A 13502-nucleotide genomic window follows, 5' to 3' on the forward strand; every position below is an offset into this window, starting at 1 on the left:
CCACCAGTCACATGACCACCAAGCCACACCCCAAAATAAGCCACACCCACAGAACTGGTACAAAAATTTTTAGCCGCCCCCCCCTTCCTCCCCCTCCCCCCCGCCCCCCGTGGCCCGGGCCTTTGCTTATTTTTCTGTATTTGGCCCTCACTCAAAAAACTTTGGACACCCCTGGTCTAAGGCAAGGGGAGTGAATTGTGGATTGTGTGGCTTTTTGTTCTTGTCTGTGTTTCTTTTTCTTTTGTCAGCCTTGCCGTTTTCTAAATTCTTAATTTGTGTCCATTGTAATGTTCCTGTTTTTTTGTGACTTCTGTGCGGCTTACAAACAATAAAGTTTGTAACTGTTGCGAGTCAGGCAGCATATAAATTTAAATAAACATTTAATAACTTTAAATAAACATATATTATGCACTGCTTAAAGTCTTGAGGCTTGCACAAACAGAAGAGCACAAATAAGTAAGAAAGAGCTGTTGTTGATACGGAAAACAATAAATTAAATATTTTATTCCATAACTTAAGAAAAAAAGAGTCCAGAAAATACCAGCAGCAACAGGGTTGAGGGTTGGGCCTCAACCAGTTCCATCTCCCCAAGTTTTTCTGGGAAACTGTCTGTGAGTATGGGTATGGGACTGTGGGCGTATGGGCGTAGGGGTGCATCTATAAGAAAGTGGCAGTGAGGCAGGAAGAATAGATAAGTGCGTGTGTGTCTTTATGTGTAAGAGAGAAGAGATTCGGCCACTTGTGCTTATCCCTGCAGCTGCTACCAGCCCAAATGCAGGAATCTCTTCTGCAAGCCCTCCCCCCCCCCAGTTACTCCCCCTCCGCTTAACAAAGTGAAAAAAAACCCCATCCTAGTCATAAAACCTGGACAGTTGCAGGTATGAAAAGGAAATAACAAACAAGGGTAATTTCAAAGCTTGAAAGCATCAGGAGGGAAAGTTTGCTTTTCCAAGGACAAAAGGTGAACCGGTTTATGAGGCTCCCTTCCCTTCCCCGAAGAAGTCAGGTTTATGAGCCCCCGCTTTTCACCCCTACAAAACTGCGTCCCCCACCTGCCCTCCAGCTTTTGTTTCCCTGGGCACATGGAGAGGGGTGCTTCCCCTCCATTAAGGAGGTCTAGTGCTTGGGGACAAGCCCCCCCTCACCGCCCCCCAAGGAAGACCAAATTCAGGAAAAGGGCCAGCGATAGGGCTGCTGTTGGGAAAGGCCCAGCCCTGCTGCTCAGCCTTCCACCACTTTGGTTATGCCGGGAGGAGGAACCCTTCCTGGATCGCTCCCTTCGAGGGGCTCAAGAGTCAGGGGAGGGCTGTGAGCTCCCAGAAGCCCCTCTGGCAACTGCTCCTCCTGACCCTGGGGAGGCTGGCCGGTCTTCATGAAATCCATCACCTGAGCCACTGATGCCATCGTCATCTGGAAAAGAAAAGCAGGGCGAGAAAGGTTGATTATGGGGACCTGGCAGCTGTTTTCCACAGCTTTCTCACTCTGTCTGTCTGCCTGTTTGTCCTCTGAGGCAATTAGTGGGTGGCAGCCTCAAGAGCCCCTCAGAGCAAATCTCCTCCCTCACGGACTCCTAGACTCACCATGCTTCCTGGGCAGAAAGGAAACCCTGCAATGCAACCACCGCAATGTGTTCTATGTGGGAAATGCAGCAGGGTCAGAAAACAAACCGTTTCTGCAACTTCTGACTCACAATGGGTTTCCAGGCTCAGTCTGAGGTGCTGGTCTTACCCATTAAATCCTGAACCCTGGCATGGCTTCCACGAAGGGAAGGACTTTCGTCCTCAGAGAGGATGCCAGGACTTTCGTCCTCAGAGAGGATGCTTCATATCGCTGCTCCCTGCGTGGTTTAGCAGGATCCCAGCAGAAATCCTTCCTGGGACCTTGCTGTGATCTCAGTAGCTCCCATCTTGCTGCCACAAGCAAGGCTGCCAAGCTACTGGATTCAGAGGGCCATTGGGTGAGGGACTCTCTGCTTAGATGCCACCCCTGAGAGGGAGCGGCGTTGGTTTCATTCATTACTTCCGTTCTGCACGGTGGCGATGGTACTGCTCAGAGTGCTGTGTTTTTATGCCTACAAGCTGCTGAGAGTTCTTCTGAGAGCCAAACAATAAATAAAAGCTGTAATAAAGAAAGATATGTGGCTGCAGATTGGCAAGATGGTGCCAGTGAAGGGGAACAAGAAGCTGCAACCTCACCAGCGTCCTGAAAGTCGAGGTCTTGCCCATGGCATGCCCCCATCAGCCACGAGGCCGCACTGCGCAGAGCCAGGACACTTCTCTGGGTTAGAAGATCGGGTTGTGAAATGTCGACCTCCATTTCTGGGTTGTTGATTTGATTCACCAGTCCATCAGCTGCCACATCTGGGAGATACCTGGATGGTTGATTGCAAGGAGGCAGCAGTCAAAGGGGATCCGGGAAGACCAGTCTGTCAGCAGAGCAAAGCCATGCAGTCTACACACACACACACACATACACACACATGCACACACACACACACACACACACACACACACACACACAGAGGTCCGAGAGGACTGGACAGCTAATCCCACATTTACATCATACATCATAGCTAATCCCACATCCCACATTTACATCACGCTTCTTTTCTGAATCTCTCTTTTTCTCTCGCGCGTACACACATGCTCATACACACGCAAGCAAGGCAATTCGATTTTTAAGAAAATAACAGCCACACGGGAGGCGATTTCCCCTTTTTTGCTCTACTCTTACCTTAAATACAGTCATTCTCAATGCACGAAGCCTACTTCTGGCCAAGTCAAGCCTCTTTGGGACCCCTACCTGCCCTGTGTCTGACCGTTCCAGCAACTGTCCTCATTTGCCATGTCAGCCGCTGTCTTCTCGCTGCTGCAGACAGCGTGGGGCAGCAGGGTCCAGAAGCGCTTCATGAGACGAAGTTTTTCCTTCAAATCCAATACCTGTGAGGGGAAACAGGGCAGCAACCTGGTGAGAAAGCTTTCCCCAGGAGGCTGTCCCTCGGATCGGCCGAGGAAATCTTCCCTTCCAGCAGGATAATTTGTCCTGTTTGAAGCATACTGTGTGAAGCGTGATACAGGAACGGGGTGAGACTTTACTGCCGTCTTCTACACACTGCAGTGCCAGGTGGATCATTCGGCCAGGCTGTAACACTGCCAAAGGCTGGGCTTCGGGGCAGAAATGGTATCAAAAGAGCAGAAGCTCCCCTTTTGGCATTGCTCTGGCCATTGCTTTGTTTCCTTTCGCACAGCTTTCTTAGCTCTGTCACAGCGCTCACACATAGCAGGCCAAGAGGACAGAAGGGATGATTGGTATCTTGATTTCTCCATCTTCTTCCTGACCTTTGTTTAAAAATTGGGGGTTTGGGGAAGGGGTCCCCAACAGTTGGGAAATGTTGCTAAAACATTCAGAGTGGAATTAGCCCTTTTTTTTTTCCAGAGATGGGGGGAGCATTCCCTGGACTTTCCAAGGCTTCCATTTCAAGCAGGAGCTTCCACTAGAGAAGCTGCTATCCCCGATGGCTCAGATGGTGCCCCAGAGAAGCAGGCCTGTAGTGATCGGAAGCCCTTCTGGCGAGGGCTAACCAGACTGAAGAAAGGTGGCACGGTGAGCCGAGAAATTACCCAGAGGTGAAGAAAGGGGGCGCCGAGCCAGGGATGGTCATGGCACTATGCCAGCAATGGCAAAAGGTGACGGGAGGACACAACGTGGCCCGTGGGCCCAAAGCCCCACTTCACCAGACCCGGGAAGAGGAGGGGGAAACATGGCTGAACAACCCAGAAGGGCTTCCAGAAGCATCCGTAGCAATTCAAGAGGGTAATTAAAGTTCTTACCCTTAACAAGAAGGGGCTTGTCTGTCTGCTGCTCAGATAAGGCACCCTGCAGGGAGGTATTCCCAATTCTGCCTGGGTTATCTCATCTGTGAAAAATCTTTGCTTTGCCCTCCAAAAAAGGCATGGAGAAGGGCACTACCATTTTTTGTCTTTGAAGCTCACCTATATTCAGCCTGCTCCTACCAGCCGGTCCGAGTTGGTCCCACCTGCGGTGGTTGGCTTCTCCTCTGGTGGGTAGATTTGAAAGCGGTACCTGCTTTCTTCTTGGGGGTCACGTCGGGAATGGGCGGGAGTTGGGCGTGGGTTGCCACAGCTCTGGAAGACCTGAGGGTAGAGCATGGATGACGGGTGGAGAGACTTAGTTTAAGTTAATGCCGATTAATTGTAAAAGAAGCTGAGGTTTTGCTTCTAAAGAGGCATTTGTTCTCACGCGAGGAGGAAGGAAGGAAGGCCTTCTATGAGTCCCCTCCAGATGGAGATTGCGAAAGGCGGCTAACCAAAGTTAGCCTAGGGTGGCCAAAACACTCCAAGAGCCTGGAGGTGCCTGTGAGTCCAGCTAATGCATTATAAGGCATGAAGCGCTGGTTTTGGCTCTCCGAGATAAAATGAAATGTTATGGTTATCATTCTCATACTCCGGGGCTTCTTGTTCACCCACGAAGCACCTGAGGATGACTGGGCTCTTCCGAGTATTACTTATGAGACTGTAGGAAGAATGAAAGCCTCTCTCTCTAAGCCCAGAAGCAAAGTCTTATTTGGGCAAGATGAGGAGAAAAAGCAAATTAAAGGTTGGGTAGTTCACACACTCTTTCTATCTTTTTTCCAAAACTGTATTTCTGTCTGTAATAGAGTCTGCATTTTAGGCTACCAGCCATATTGCAGGCAGAAATTCTGTTTTGAATGAGAGATAACCAATGTGAAAAACAGCATTTGGAGTTTCTGTCGGCATCCATCCGTACCTTAGCCGATGTCTGTATATTGTGTTCCTGCAGGTACATTATGGCCTCTGAAATTTTCACTGCAATGGAATCAGCTGCCAACTCAAAATTGAAGGGTCCTGTGAGTTGTTCTGCCAGTTGGATCAGTGCATCTTGAAAGAAGGAAAAGGAGTCTGTTTGCCCACAGCATCCATGTGCTGGGGAAGCTTTAAGGGGATCCCACGTTGCCCCTTCCATCGAGGTTCTGCTAGGAATAGGTGGTTGTCTCCAAACACTGACTTTTCATGGTCCTCAGAAGGAACAAGAGGAAGGCCAACAACACCCCCAGGACCCTCAGATCTTGGTTCGGGAAACCCTGCTTCACGGAAGTTTGCCATTTAAAAGAAGCTTGACTGCCCCCATCGCAATGTTTGCCTCTCTCTGCCCTGCGTGGTCACCCAGCAAGCGCCCCCACTCGGCATCCATCTCTGTGACGCTCGCCAAGCAGCCTTTCATGACGTTGAGGCAAAATCCATGGCAAGGCTTGAGGGCTGGAAGCCCACGGCACAGTGGGCAGAAGGAGAGGCGCCCGTCGACACTCTTCAGTGGGAGACAGCTGCGTAAGGGTGGAGGAAGGGAGAACCAGGATCAGACTATATGGCATCAATGGAGAAAGGGAGACGGAGGGCCGTGGCTTCTCTCCCTGCACTGGAGAGAGAGGGAGCAAAGGAGCTAATCCAGACAGAAAGCTGATCTCATCTGCAGGCCCCATGGCCCAGAGCCAAATGTGCTATTGTCAAAGGGGTGGGGATCAGAGGATATAGGGGCTAGATGGCTCCCATGAAGCTACAGCTAACATGACTGCAAGTGAACACCATTACAGGTGGCCAGGAAGGTGAGGAATGTCAGAGAGGGTTGGGGGAAGGGCAGTGGTGGGATTCAGCCAGTTCACACCACTTCGGGAGAACCGGTTGTTAACTTTCTGAGCAGTTTGGCAAACTGGTTGTTGGAAGAAGTCATTAGGGCAGAGAACCAGTTGTTAAATCACTTGAATCCCACCACTGGGGAAGGGCTAAGTCATCTGCAGACAATGGAAACCTTGGGCTGCAAGGGAGGAGGAGGGGACCCTCACCCAAGGGGTTGGCGACATTGCTTGCAAACAAGACAGCCCCAGAGAAGTAGAACGTTGGGAGAAGCTGTCTTCCTTCTCTCCTGAGTCTCCAGGTGCTCTCTAGCATTAGCCCCACCTGCTGCCACGCCTAAAGGTTGATTCATATCTGCACAAGAACTCACCTTAACTGCCTGGGCAACGATGTCTCGTCCTGTGGCCAGGCCCTGAACAAAGACCCGAGCAGCAAGGAAAGCCCGAGACACCTGAGGAAGAACAGAAACTGACACCAGGCATCAGAGGAGCCATGGCCACCCATAAGGTGCAAACACAGGGGTAGAGCAAGGGAGTTGGGTCTAGCGGGGAGGCTTCAGTTGAAGGCATGCAGTTGCAAGGGGTGCACTCCACAAGGGTGCTTAAATGTTTGTGCACTCTTTGGAATTGTCAATTTCTCCTTAGAAATATGATCTAAAATGTGATCCGTTTTACACACAACTAAAACTTTAGGACTAAGTCCTAAAACTAAATAAAGAGTGCCCATTCAACAAATTAATTCTCTTTATCCAGTTTCAGGACCTGTGGAAAATGGATGACATTTTAAGTCATGTTTATGCAGAAATGTTGATAATTCAAAAGGGCGCACAAACTTTTAGCCACCGCTGCAGCTGCACCCTAACTGGAATATATCAGAAAGTCAATGCTTCCTTGCATGCCTGTGCCCCACGGTGGGCAGGGGCAACATTTCAAGTCAATGCTGGGGCAGGCATGGGGGGGGGTGTTTTTGTTTTTGTCTGTTTTGTTGGAGAGGGATTGTTTTGAAAAGATCTAGGGTTACCTGGTTGGGTGAGAAGGTCAACCTTGGGGAAGGCATGGCTGTGGCAGAGGCTGGCTCACCCAAAGAGTAGGAGGCCACTCGTGTCTCCTAGGGTAATTTCTGATGCTGGCTACTCCAGTGCCTGAAGGAATGCTTCACACAGCTTAGTTTATGGACTGGGAGATTATGTGACGAAGCAGAAGATGGGGCAGACTGGGAACCTGGGTAAAGAGGGAAAGGTGTGCCCCAACGCCTTCCCCTTTTGGCTCTCTCTGACTGAGGCCTTCCTTGCCAGGCTGCTGTAAGTGGGACAGTGCTTGCTCCCCTTCCCATCTCGCCAAGGGTTCTGCTCTGAGCCAAAGCAGACAGAGAGCTTCTGAGGCCCGAAAGGCTGTCCTGTCAGGAGCAGGGCTCACCTGCACCCGGAACTGGTGGGGGCTGTCTCCAAAGGCATGGAAGCTTTCCACCTGGCGCCCCACACACTCCAGGTACCCTTCTTGGAAGCTATACTGGGGGTTAAGCAGAGGCAGCATTCGCTCCAAAAGCTGAGACCAGAAGTCACTCAGGGCCTCATCTAGGCTGGGCCGAGACCCCTTAAGGTGATGTTGCAACTCCACAAATAATCCCTGGAAGAGGCGGGTATGCTGCACATAAAGGCGCCCATAGGAACGGGCAAACATGGCCTGGAGGGACCGCTCAGCTCCAGCAAGAAGCTCCTGGAAAAAGTCTGGAAGTGGGAGAACAAACACTGAGGATAGCAAGATTAATATAATTTTTTTTTTATTGGCCAAGTGTGATTGGACACACAAGGAATTTGTCTTGGTGCATATGCTCTCAGTGTACATAAAAGAAAAGATACGTTCATCAAGGTACAACATTTACAACACAATTGATGGTCAATATCAATCAATATAAATCATAAGGATTGCCAGCAACAAAGTTACAGTCATACAGTCATAAGTGGAAAGAGATGGGTGATGGAAACAATGAGAAGATTAATAGTAGTGCAGATTTAGTAAATAGTTTGACAGTGTTGAGGGAATTATTTGTTTAGCAGAGTGATGGCCTTCGGGAAAAAATTAAGCGGAACCCTAAGAAACTTGAACTGCTGCCTTCTCCTTTCCCACATTCGCGGGGGAGGCTGCCAAACAGGCAATGCCAGTGGTGAAGGCTGCCAACTGAAATTTTAGGGTGGGGTCAGGTGAGGAAGCAACCCCAGGTGGCATCACGGTTTGTATCTGAGGAAAAGGGAATGAAGGGTTGCCTTAGTCTGCGAAGCACCTGAAGGCAGAACCAGAAGGAACGGGTGGAAAGAGAGATTAAAGAGAGACCCAACCTCAAAGTAAGAAGAAATTTCCTAACAGTGAGAACAATTGGTGGAAAGACTTACCTCAGGAAATTCTGGGTGCTCCATCACTGGAAGTTTTCAAGAAGAGACTGAGCAGCCATTTGTCCTGAATGGCATAAGGTCTCCTGCTTGAGGTTCCTTCCAACCCTATTATTCTATGTCCTATTGGGGGCAGGGTGTACGGAAGTGAGAGGGAAAAAGAAAGAGAGCAGCCGGCTGGGAAAAGGCGGCCCGAGAGAGGCTCCTTTCGCTCGCTCACCCTGAAAGCGATGCTGGCGAGAGCTCAGAGTCCTGATCAAGAAGGCGCCCGTCTCCCACAACAGCGCCCGAAGGTCCGCCTGCCCTTGCTCGCTGAGCCGCTCCTCCGTCTCGCTGGCGCAGCAGGCGTAGTCCTGGGGGCAGATGCGAAGGTGCTCTCCTGCAGGAATTAAAGGGGAGGGCCCATGCGGATCTGTTACACCCTCGGAGTTGGATTAGCCTCTGGGATGAGCCCAACTAGGGTTGGCGCGATGGAAGCGCCTTGCCTTGCCCTCCCTCAGTCTCTACACTGGACAAACGTTTTCCCCACGAGCCGGGTGCGTGAGCCCATTCACTTCCGCTTCCCGGGATCCTTCAGCTGGGGGTGGTGGTGATCGTGGGAGGACAAGTAGCCCAAAAGAGGAGAGAGAAATCCCTCGCAGGAGTTTCTTGACACCCCAGGCCAGAGTCCGTCCGAGCTGATCAATGGGAATGGCAGGGTTAGAAAGGATTTCCCTTCGCTTTGGCGAAGAAAAGAACACCTGCCGTTCCTGGAGCGGGACAGGCTGAGTCTCCCGGCACTCAAATCGCCGCTGTTCGCCCACCCTCCACCCGCGGGATATCGGTCAGGGACGCCCAGGAAACTTTGGCCGCGGCGCCTTCAGAGAAGCTCTCCGGCCGAACTTCCTTACCAGAGATAAGGGTGGGTGGGACCGAAGCGAGTGAGAAGCCGCGGTTCGCCAGCGCCTGCCGGGTCTCCGCACAGCTCCGCGCCCCGCGAGCTTCTCCGGCAGCGGCGGAACAAAGAAGCGCGCTCAGAGCGAAGAGGAGCAGCAGCGTCCCCATCCCGCGAAGTGAAAGGCGCAAAGGCCGAGGAAAGAGGAGGCCCTTCACGCGAGGCACAGCTCGCACCGCTCGGCCACAGTCGGTCCCTGAGAAGGACCAAGCGCCGCTAGAAACAGGCGAGTTTCCCCGCGCTGAGCGGAGCGACTGCGAGACAATAAAAGGCGACCCGCGGGTGAGGCTTGCCGGGCCCTAGTGCCTCCTGCCTGTTATCCGGGCCGGCCATCAGACAATGGGGGCGGAATGGGGAGCGGCCCTAACCTTCCCCATTGCTCTGCTGGCCCCTCCTCTCCGTTGCTCGGCCAGTGGGGCTCTACAGAACCTGAGAGCAAAGAGGGCTGAAGAGGGGGATATGGGGAGCTATAGATCGCCTTCGGCGATGGGTGCGACTTCCCAGTTGACTGGCACCATCCATTTATTTTCCTTAGTTTAAGAAGGAAGCCTTTGTGCTTGACTGCAGTTCTGGTAGCTTGCTTGCTCTGGCTCTCCCCTGTGCTCCCCTCTCCCCTGCAGACATCCAAAAAAGGAGGAGGAGGAGGAGGACTGCTAGGTGAGCCTCTGCTCAGGAAAAACTCTCCATGCTCCAAATTCTGTGAGTGGCCTAAGCAAGTCTGTTCTTGTATATGCAGAAGAAAGAAAAGTTGAAAAGTAGGAAGAGACAATTAGGGAGAGATACAAAAGTGAGGAATGATTTGAATCTGGGAGAGCACCTTTCTTGTTGAGGCCAAGAATGGATCATAAAAATGGACATAGAAGAGAAAAGGGAAAAAAAGGAAGTGGAATGTGCAGGAAGAGAAACTCAATACCAACAATCATTGTATTAATCTTTCTCAAGAATGAACTGAAAATGGACACAAGAAAAGAGAATATGGTTGCTGCTTGAATAGAGTGAAGATAACCAGGTTATCATTAAGTGTTGTACCTTATGATTCTTGACAAATGTATCTTTTCTTTTATGGACACCAAAAGCGTATGCACCAAGACAAATTCCTTGCATTGTCCAATCACACTTGTCCGATAAAGAATTCTATTCTATTCTATTCTAGCACCATAGAAGTGTGTAGAGTTACATTAATGAAAGACATGAAAATGGATGTTTGAGGGAATAATGGAATAAAATGGGTTAAGGGGAAATGCACATAAGAACGATTGCTGCAGGAAGTGGGAAAAAGAGAAAGCTTTTAGAAAGAAAAAGTTGCAAAGAATGCAGTCAGAGCAGTGAATCTGTTAAGGTTTAAAGAGGTAGAGAAAATGCAGAACAATTTTGATGGAAATTAAAAGTTGTTTTAAAAATGAAAGTGATAATAATTTGGGGGGTAAAGTCAAAGTGAAGGAATGTCTTTCCCCAATTTGTATGGGGCTGAGAGTGATACAGTATGTCGAAAAGCAGAATTCAGATGAAGGCTAAAATACATAGGACTGCTGAAGTAGATAAGGTAGCTGGAGAACTATTAACACTTGGGTGTGGATTTGCTTAGATAATGGCCATGTTGCTTGCTTAATACCGGTAGATGTGTAAAAGATGTGCCATTTCTGTGCCCAAAGGCTGAAATTTTCCGCCTTTGTTTCCTCTGTTTCCGCCAAAATAATACATCTCCTGATAATAAGCCCAACTGGGCTTTTGAGTGCATGGCAATAAGGCCAAGCATTTATTTCAGGGTTCTAAAAAATATAAGACAGAGTCTTATTTTAGGGAAAACACAGCACCATTTTTGTTCTCCTTTGCAGAGGGAAAGGTAGACAGGTGAATGCAAAAACTACAGGGGCAGCCATTTGCTAATTGTTCCTGGGAAGATGCTTAACAAGATACAAGAGATGAGAGTTGTTCAGACCTGGGAAGTGCAGATCAGCAGAAGGCATGTAAATGGGTTTTTGATTATCGGTCATTCAGGAATTTAGAACTGTGACAAAGTTCATTGTACATAGAGAGACGTATGGTGTATAATAAAGTAAAAAAGGCCTAAAATTGTGGAATGATTTTCATGGATGTGGAGTGGAAGGTTGGTTGTGGAATACCGTCAGAGTGGCCCACGATGGAAATAAAGCCTGTGGGAGAATAACTCTGGAAGGCTTAGCAAACTCTACCCAGAGCAGAGAAAATGTGGATTGCTGCTTAAGGTACTTACAGACAAATATACAAAGAATGCTTAGAGTGACCTTAGAGGAATATTGGTTGGGATGCAGAATCATTGAATGTCAGGGTTGGAAGTGACCTTGGAGATCATCTAGTCCAACTTCAGCCTATTGCAGGAATCCCTTAGTACAGCATTCTTGGCAGACAGCCGTCCCATCTCCACACTGTCAATGAAAAAGACTCCACCACCTACAGAAAAAGGACTGTAACTACAGGGACTTGTTCTAAGTCTCCGGCCATACTGATCACTGATCACTGTATTAGAGGCTGTTCAGGAAGGACCGCCTATGTATAAAAGCTCTTCTGCTCCTTGATGCCAGGAGAATAAAGTAATTTAAAAAAAGATCAGCTGAATGTGGTACTTGGGAGACCGAGGGACAACACAAGAAGACAAAGGGATGAGTGGACAACAGCGGGACAGCAGTGGATTGAATGTGAAAATGAGAAAGAAATGGGTCGAGGGGCTGGTCCAGACAGAGGGGAGGAGGGGGAGCAGGGGGCAGCACCTGAAGGCTGGATCCTACCCAGAGGGAGCAGGGGGGGTGGGGGGGTGGGGGGGGACAGGCAGAAGGAGGAGGAGAGACCCTCCTGTCTCCCATGAACAAAGGGAGGGCCATGGAAACTAGATCATAAGGCCTTGCCGTAATTAATACCGCAATTAAAGAGGAAGCAACAAATCTTTGTTTGGCACAAATTTCTGCTTTCTTTCAACTACAATCTGTCCATTGTAGCCTCAATGTTTTTCTGCAGACTCTTTGACACAGGATGCCTGAGTAAAGCAATCTTAACAAGTCTAACTGGGTTTTGGGGGTGGCAATAGTGGAGAACTCAGTCGCTTCATAAGCTGCATACTTGCTCGGGTTGCCTGAGTAGACAGAAGGGAAGGGACCCTCCCTTAAGCCCTCCGGCTCCCTCCCTGCCCACCCCAGGCCATCAGCTGAAGAGGCAGAACCTGGCCTGTCAGGTTGCAGGCCATGGAAGCCCATTCCAGGGCTTGAGACATGCCAGGCGGCCTGCTTTGTGTACTTGGGGAAGCAGAAGGTGCCTGCTGGGTGCTCATGGGCTGTCTCCAGGCAAATATTATGTCTTTAAGAAATCGGAAGTGGTATTTTAAATTTAATGTTTTGTTTTCAGATTCTGGCTCTCACATATTTTTAAGACATTATTTCTTCCTTTGCCTCACAGAATTCTGCAGCCACTGAAATACCAAGGTCTGCAGAAGCTGCTGAAAAACCATGGAGACAGACTGGTTAGTGTGCCTGGTTGAGCAAATTCTCTGTTTAGCACAAAACCATTGCTAAGGAGACTATAATTTAAAGTCTGCTGAGTGTACAAAAAGGAAGCCAAACAGAGTGCACATTTTCAAGCATGCAGCAAGGCAGATAATCCATTTCATAATCTGTTTCATCCTGTGGTTTTTCTTGCCTATGTAAAAAGTAAAATCTCACTTTTGTCACCACTGAATTGCATTTTGTTGGATAGGACCCGGTGATCAAGTCTGTCAGGATCCTTCTGAAACTTGAGCGTATCTTCTAAAGTGTCAGTTATTCACCACAATCCCAGCTTGGTGTGGTCTGCAAATTTGATGAGTTCCCCGTCTATCCTCTCATCTAAACCATTTATGAATAGCATAGAACAGAATAGAATTTTTTATTGGCCAAGTGTGATTGGATATATAAGGAATTTGTCTTGGTGCATATGCTCTCATTGTACATAAAAGAAAAGATCATCAAGAATTCTAAGGTACAATACTTAATGATAGTCATAGGGTACAAATAAGTAATCAGGAAACAATATAAATATGAACTGTAAGGATACAAGCAACAAAGTTACAGTCATATAGTCATAAGTGGAAGATGGGTGATGGGAACGATGAGAAGATTAATAGTAGTGCAGATTTAGTAAATAGTTTGACAGTGTTGAGGGAATTAATTGTTTAGCAGAATGATGGTGTTCGGGAAGAAACTGTTCTTGTGTCTAGTTGTTCTGGTGTGCAGTTCTCTGTAGCGTCGTTTTGAGGGTAGGAGTTGAAACAGAGAGGTCTGTAAATATTTTCACAGCCATGGCAGGTTGGTAGCCATTGTTTTTTCTGCAGTTCTAATTATCCTCTGAAGTGTGTGTCTGTCTTGTTGGGTTGCAGAACCAAACCAGACAGTTATAGAGGTGCAGATGATAGATATTGTTTTATCTTGCCTGTACACCGCCCTGAGTCCTTCGGGAGAAGGGCAGTATAAAAATCAAATAAATAAATAAATAAATAAAATAAGACGCC

General features: G+C 48.7%; 1 protein-coding gene across 1 annotated transcript; it reads right to left on the reverse strand.

The window, feature by feature from the left end:
- Window positions 1-422: 422 nt before the first annotated feature.
- GPC2 (glypican 2) lies at window positions 423-11699 on the reverse strand. Its single transcript, XM_058182265.1, is given in 11 exon segments — window positions 423-1410; window positions 2196-2371; window positions 2803-2939; window positions 4014-4154; window positions 4789-4919; window positions 5205-5335; window positions 5337-5362; window positions 6040-6120; window positions 7085-7395; window positions 8276-8434; window positions 8946-11699. Coding segments are annotated over 11 exon segments (1716 nt in total). The 5' UTR covers window positions 9100-11699; the 3' UTR covers window positions 423-1141.
- Window positions 11700-13502: the final 1803 nt, after the last annotated feature.

Source organism: Ahaetulla prasina, chromosome 4, assembly GCF_028640845.1.
Source record: "Ahaetulla prasina isolate Xishuangbanna chromosome 4, ASM2864084v1, whole genome shotgun sequence".
Taxonomy (NCBI): Eukaryota; Metazoa; Chordata; class Lepidosauria; order Squamata; family Colubridae; genus Ahaetulla; species Ahaetulla prasina.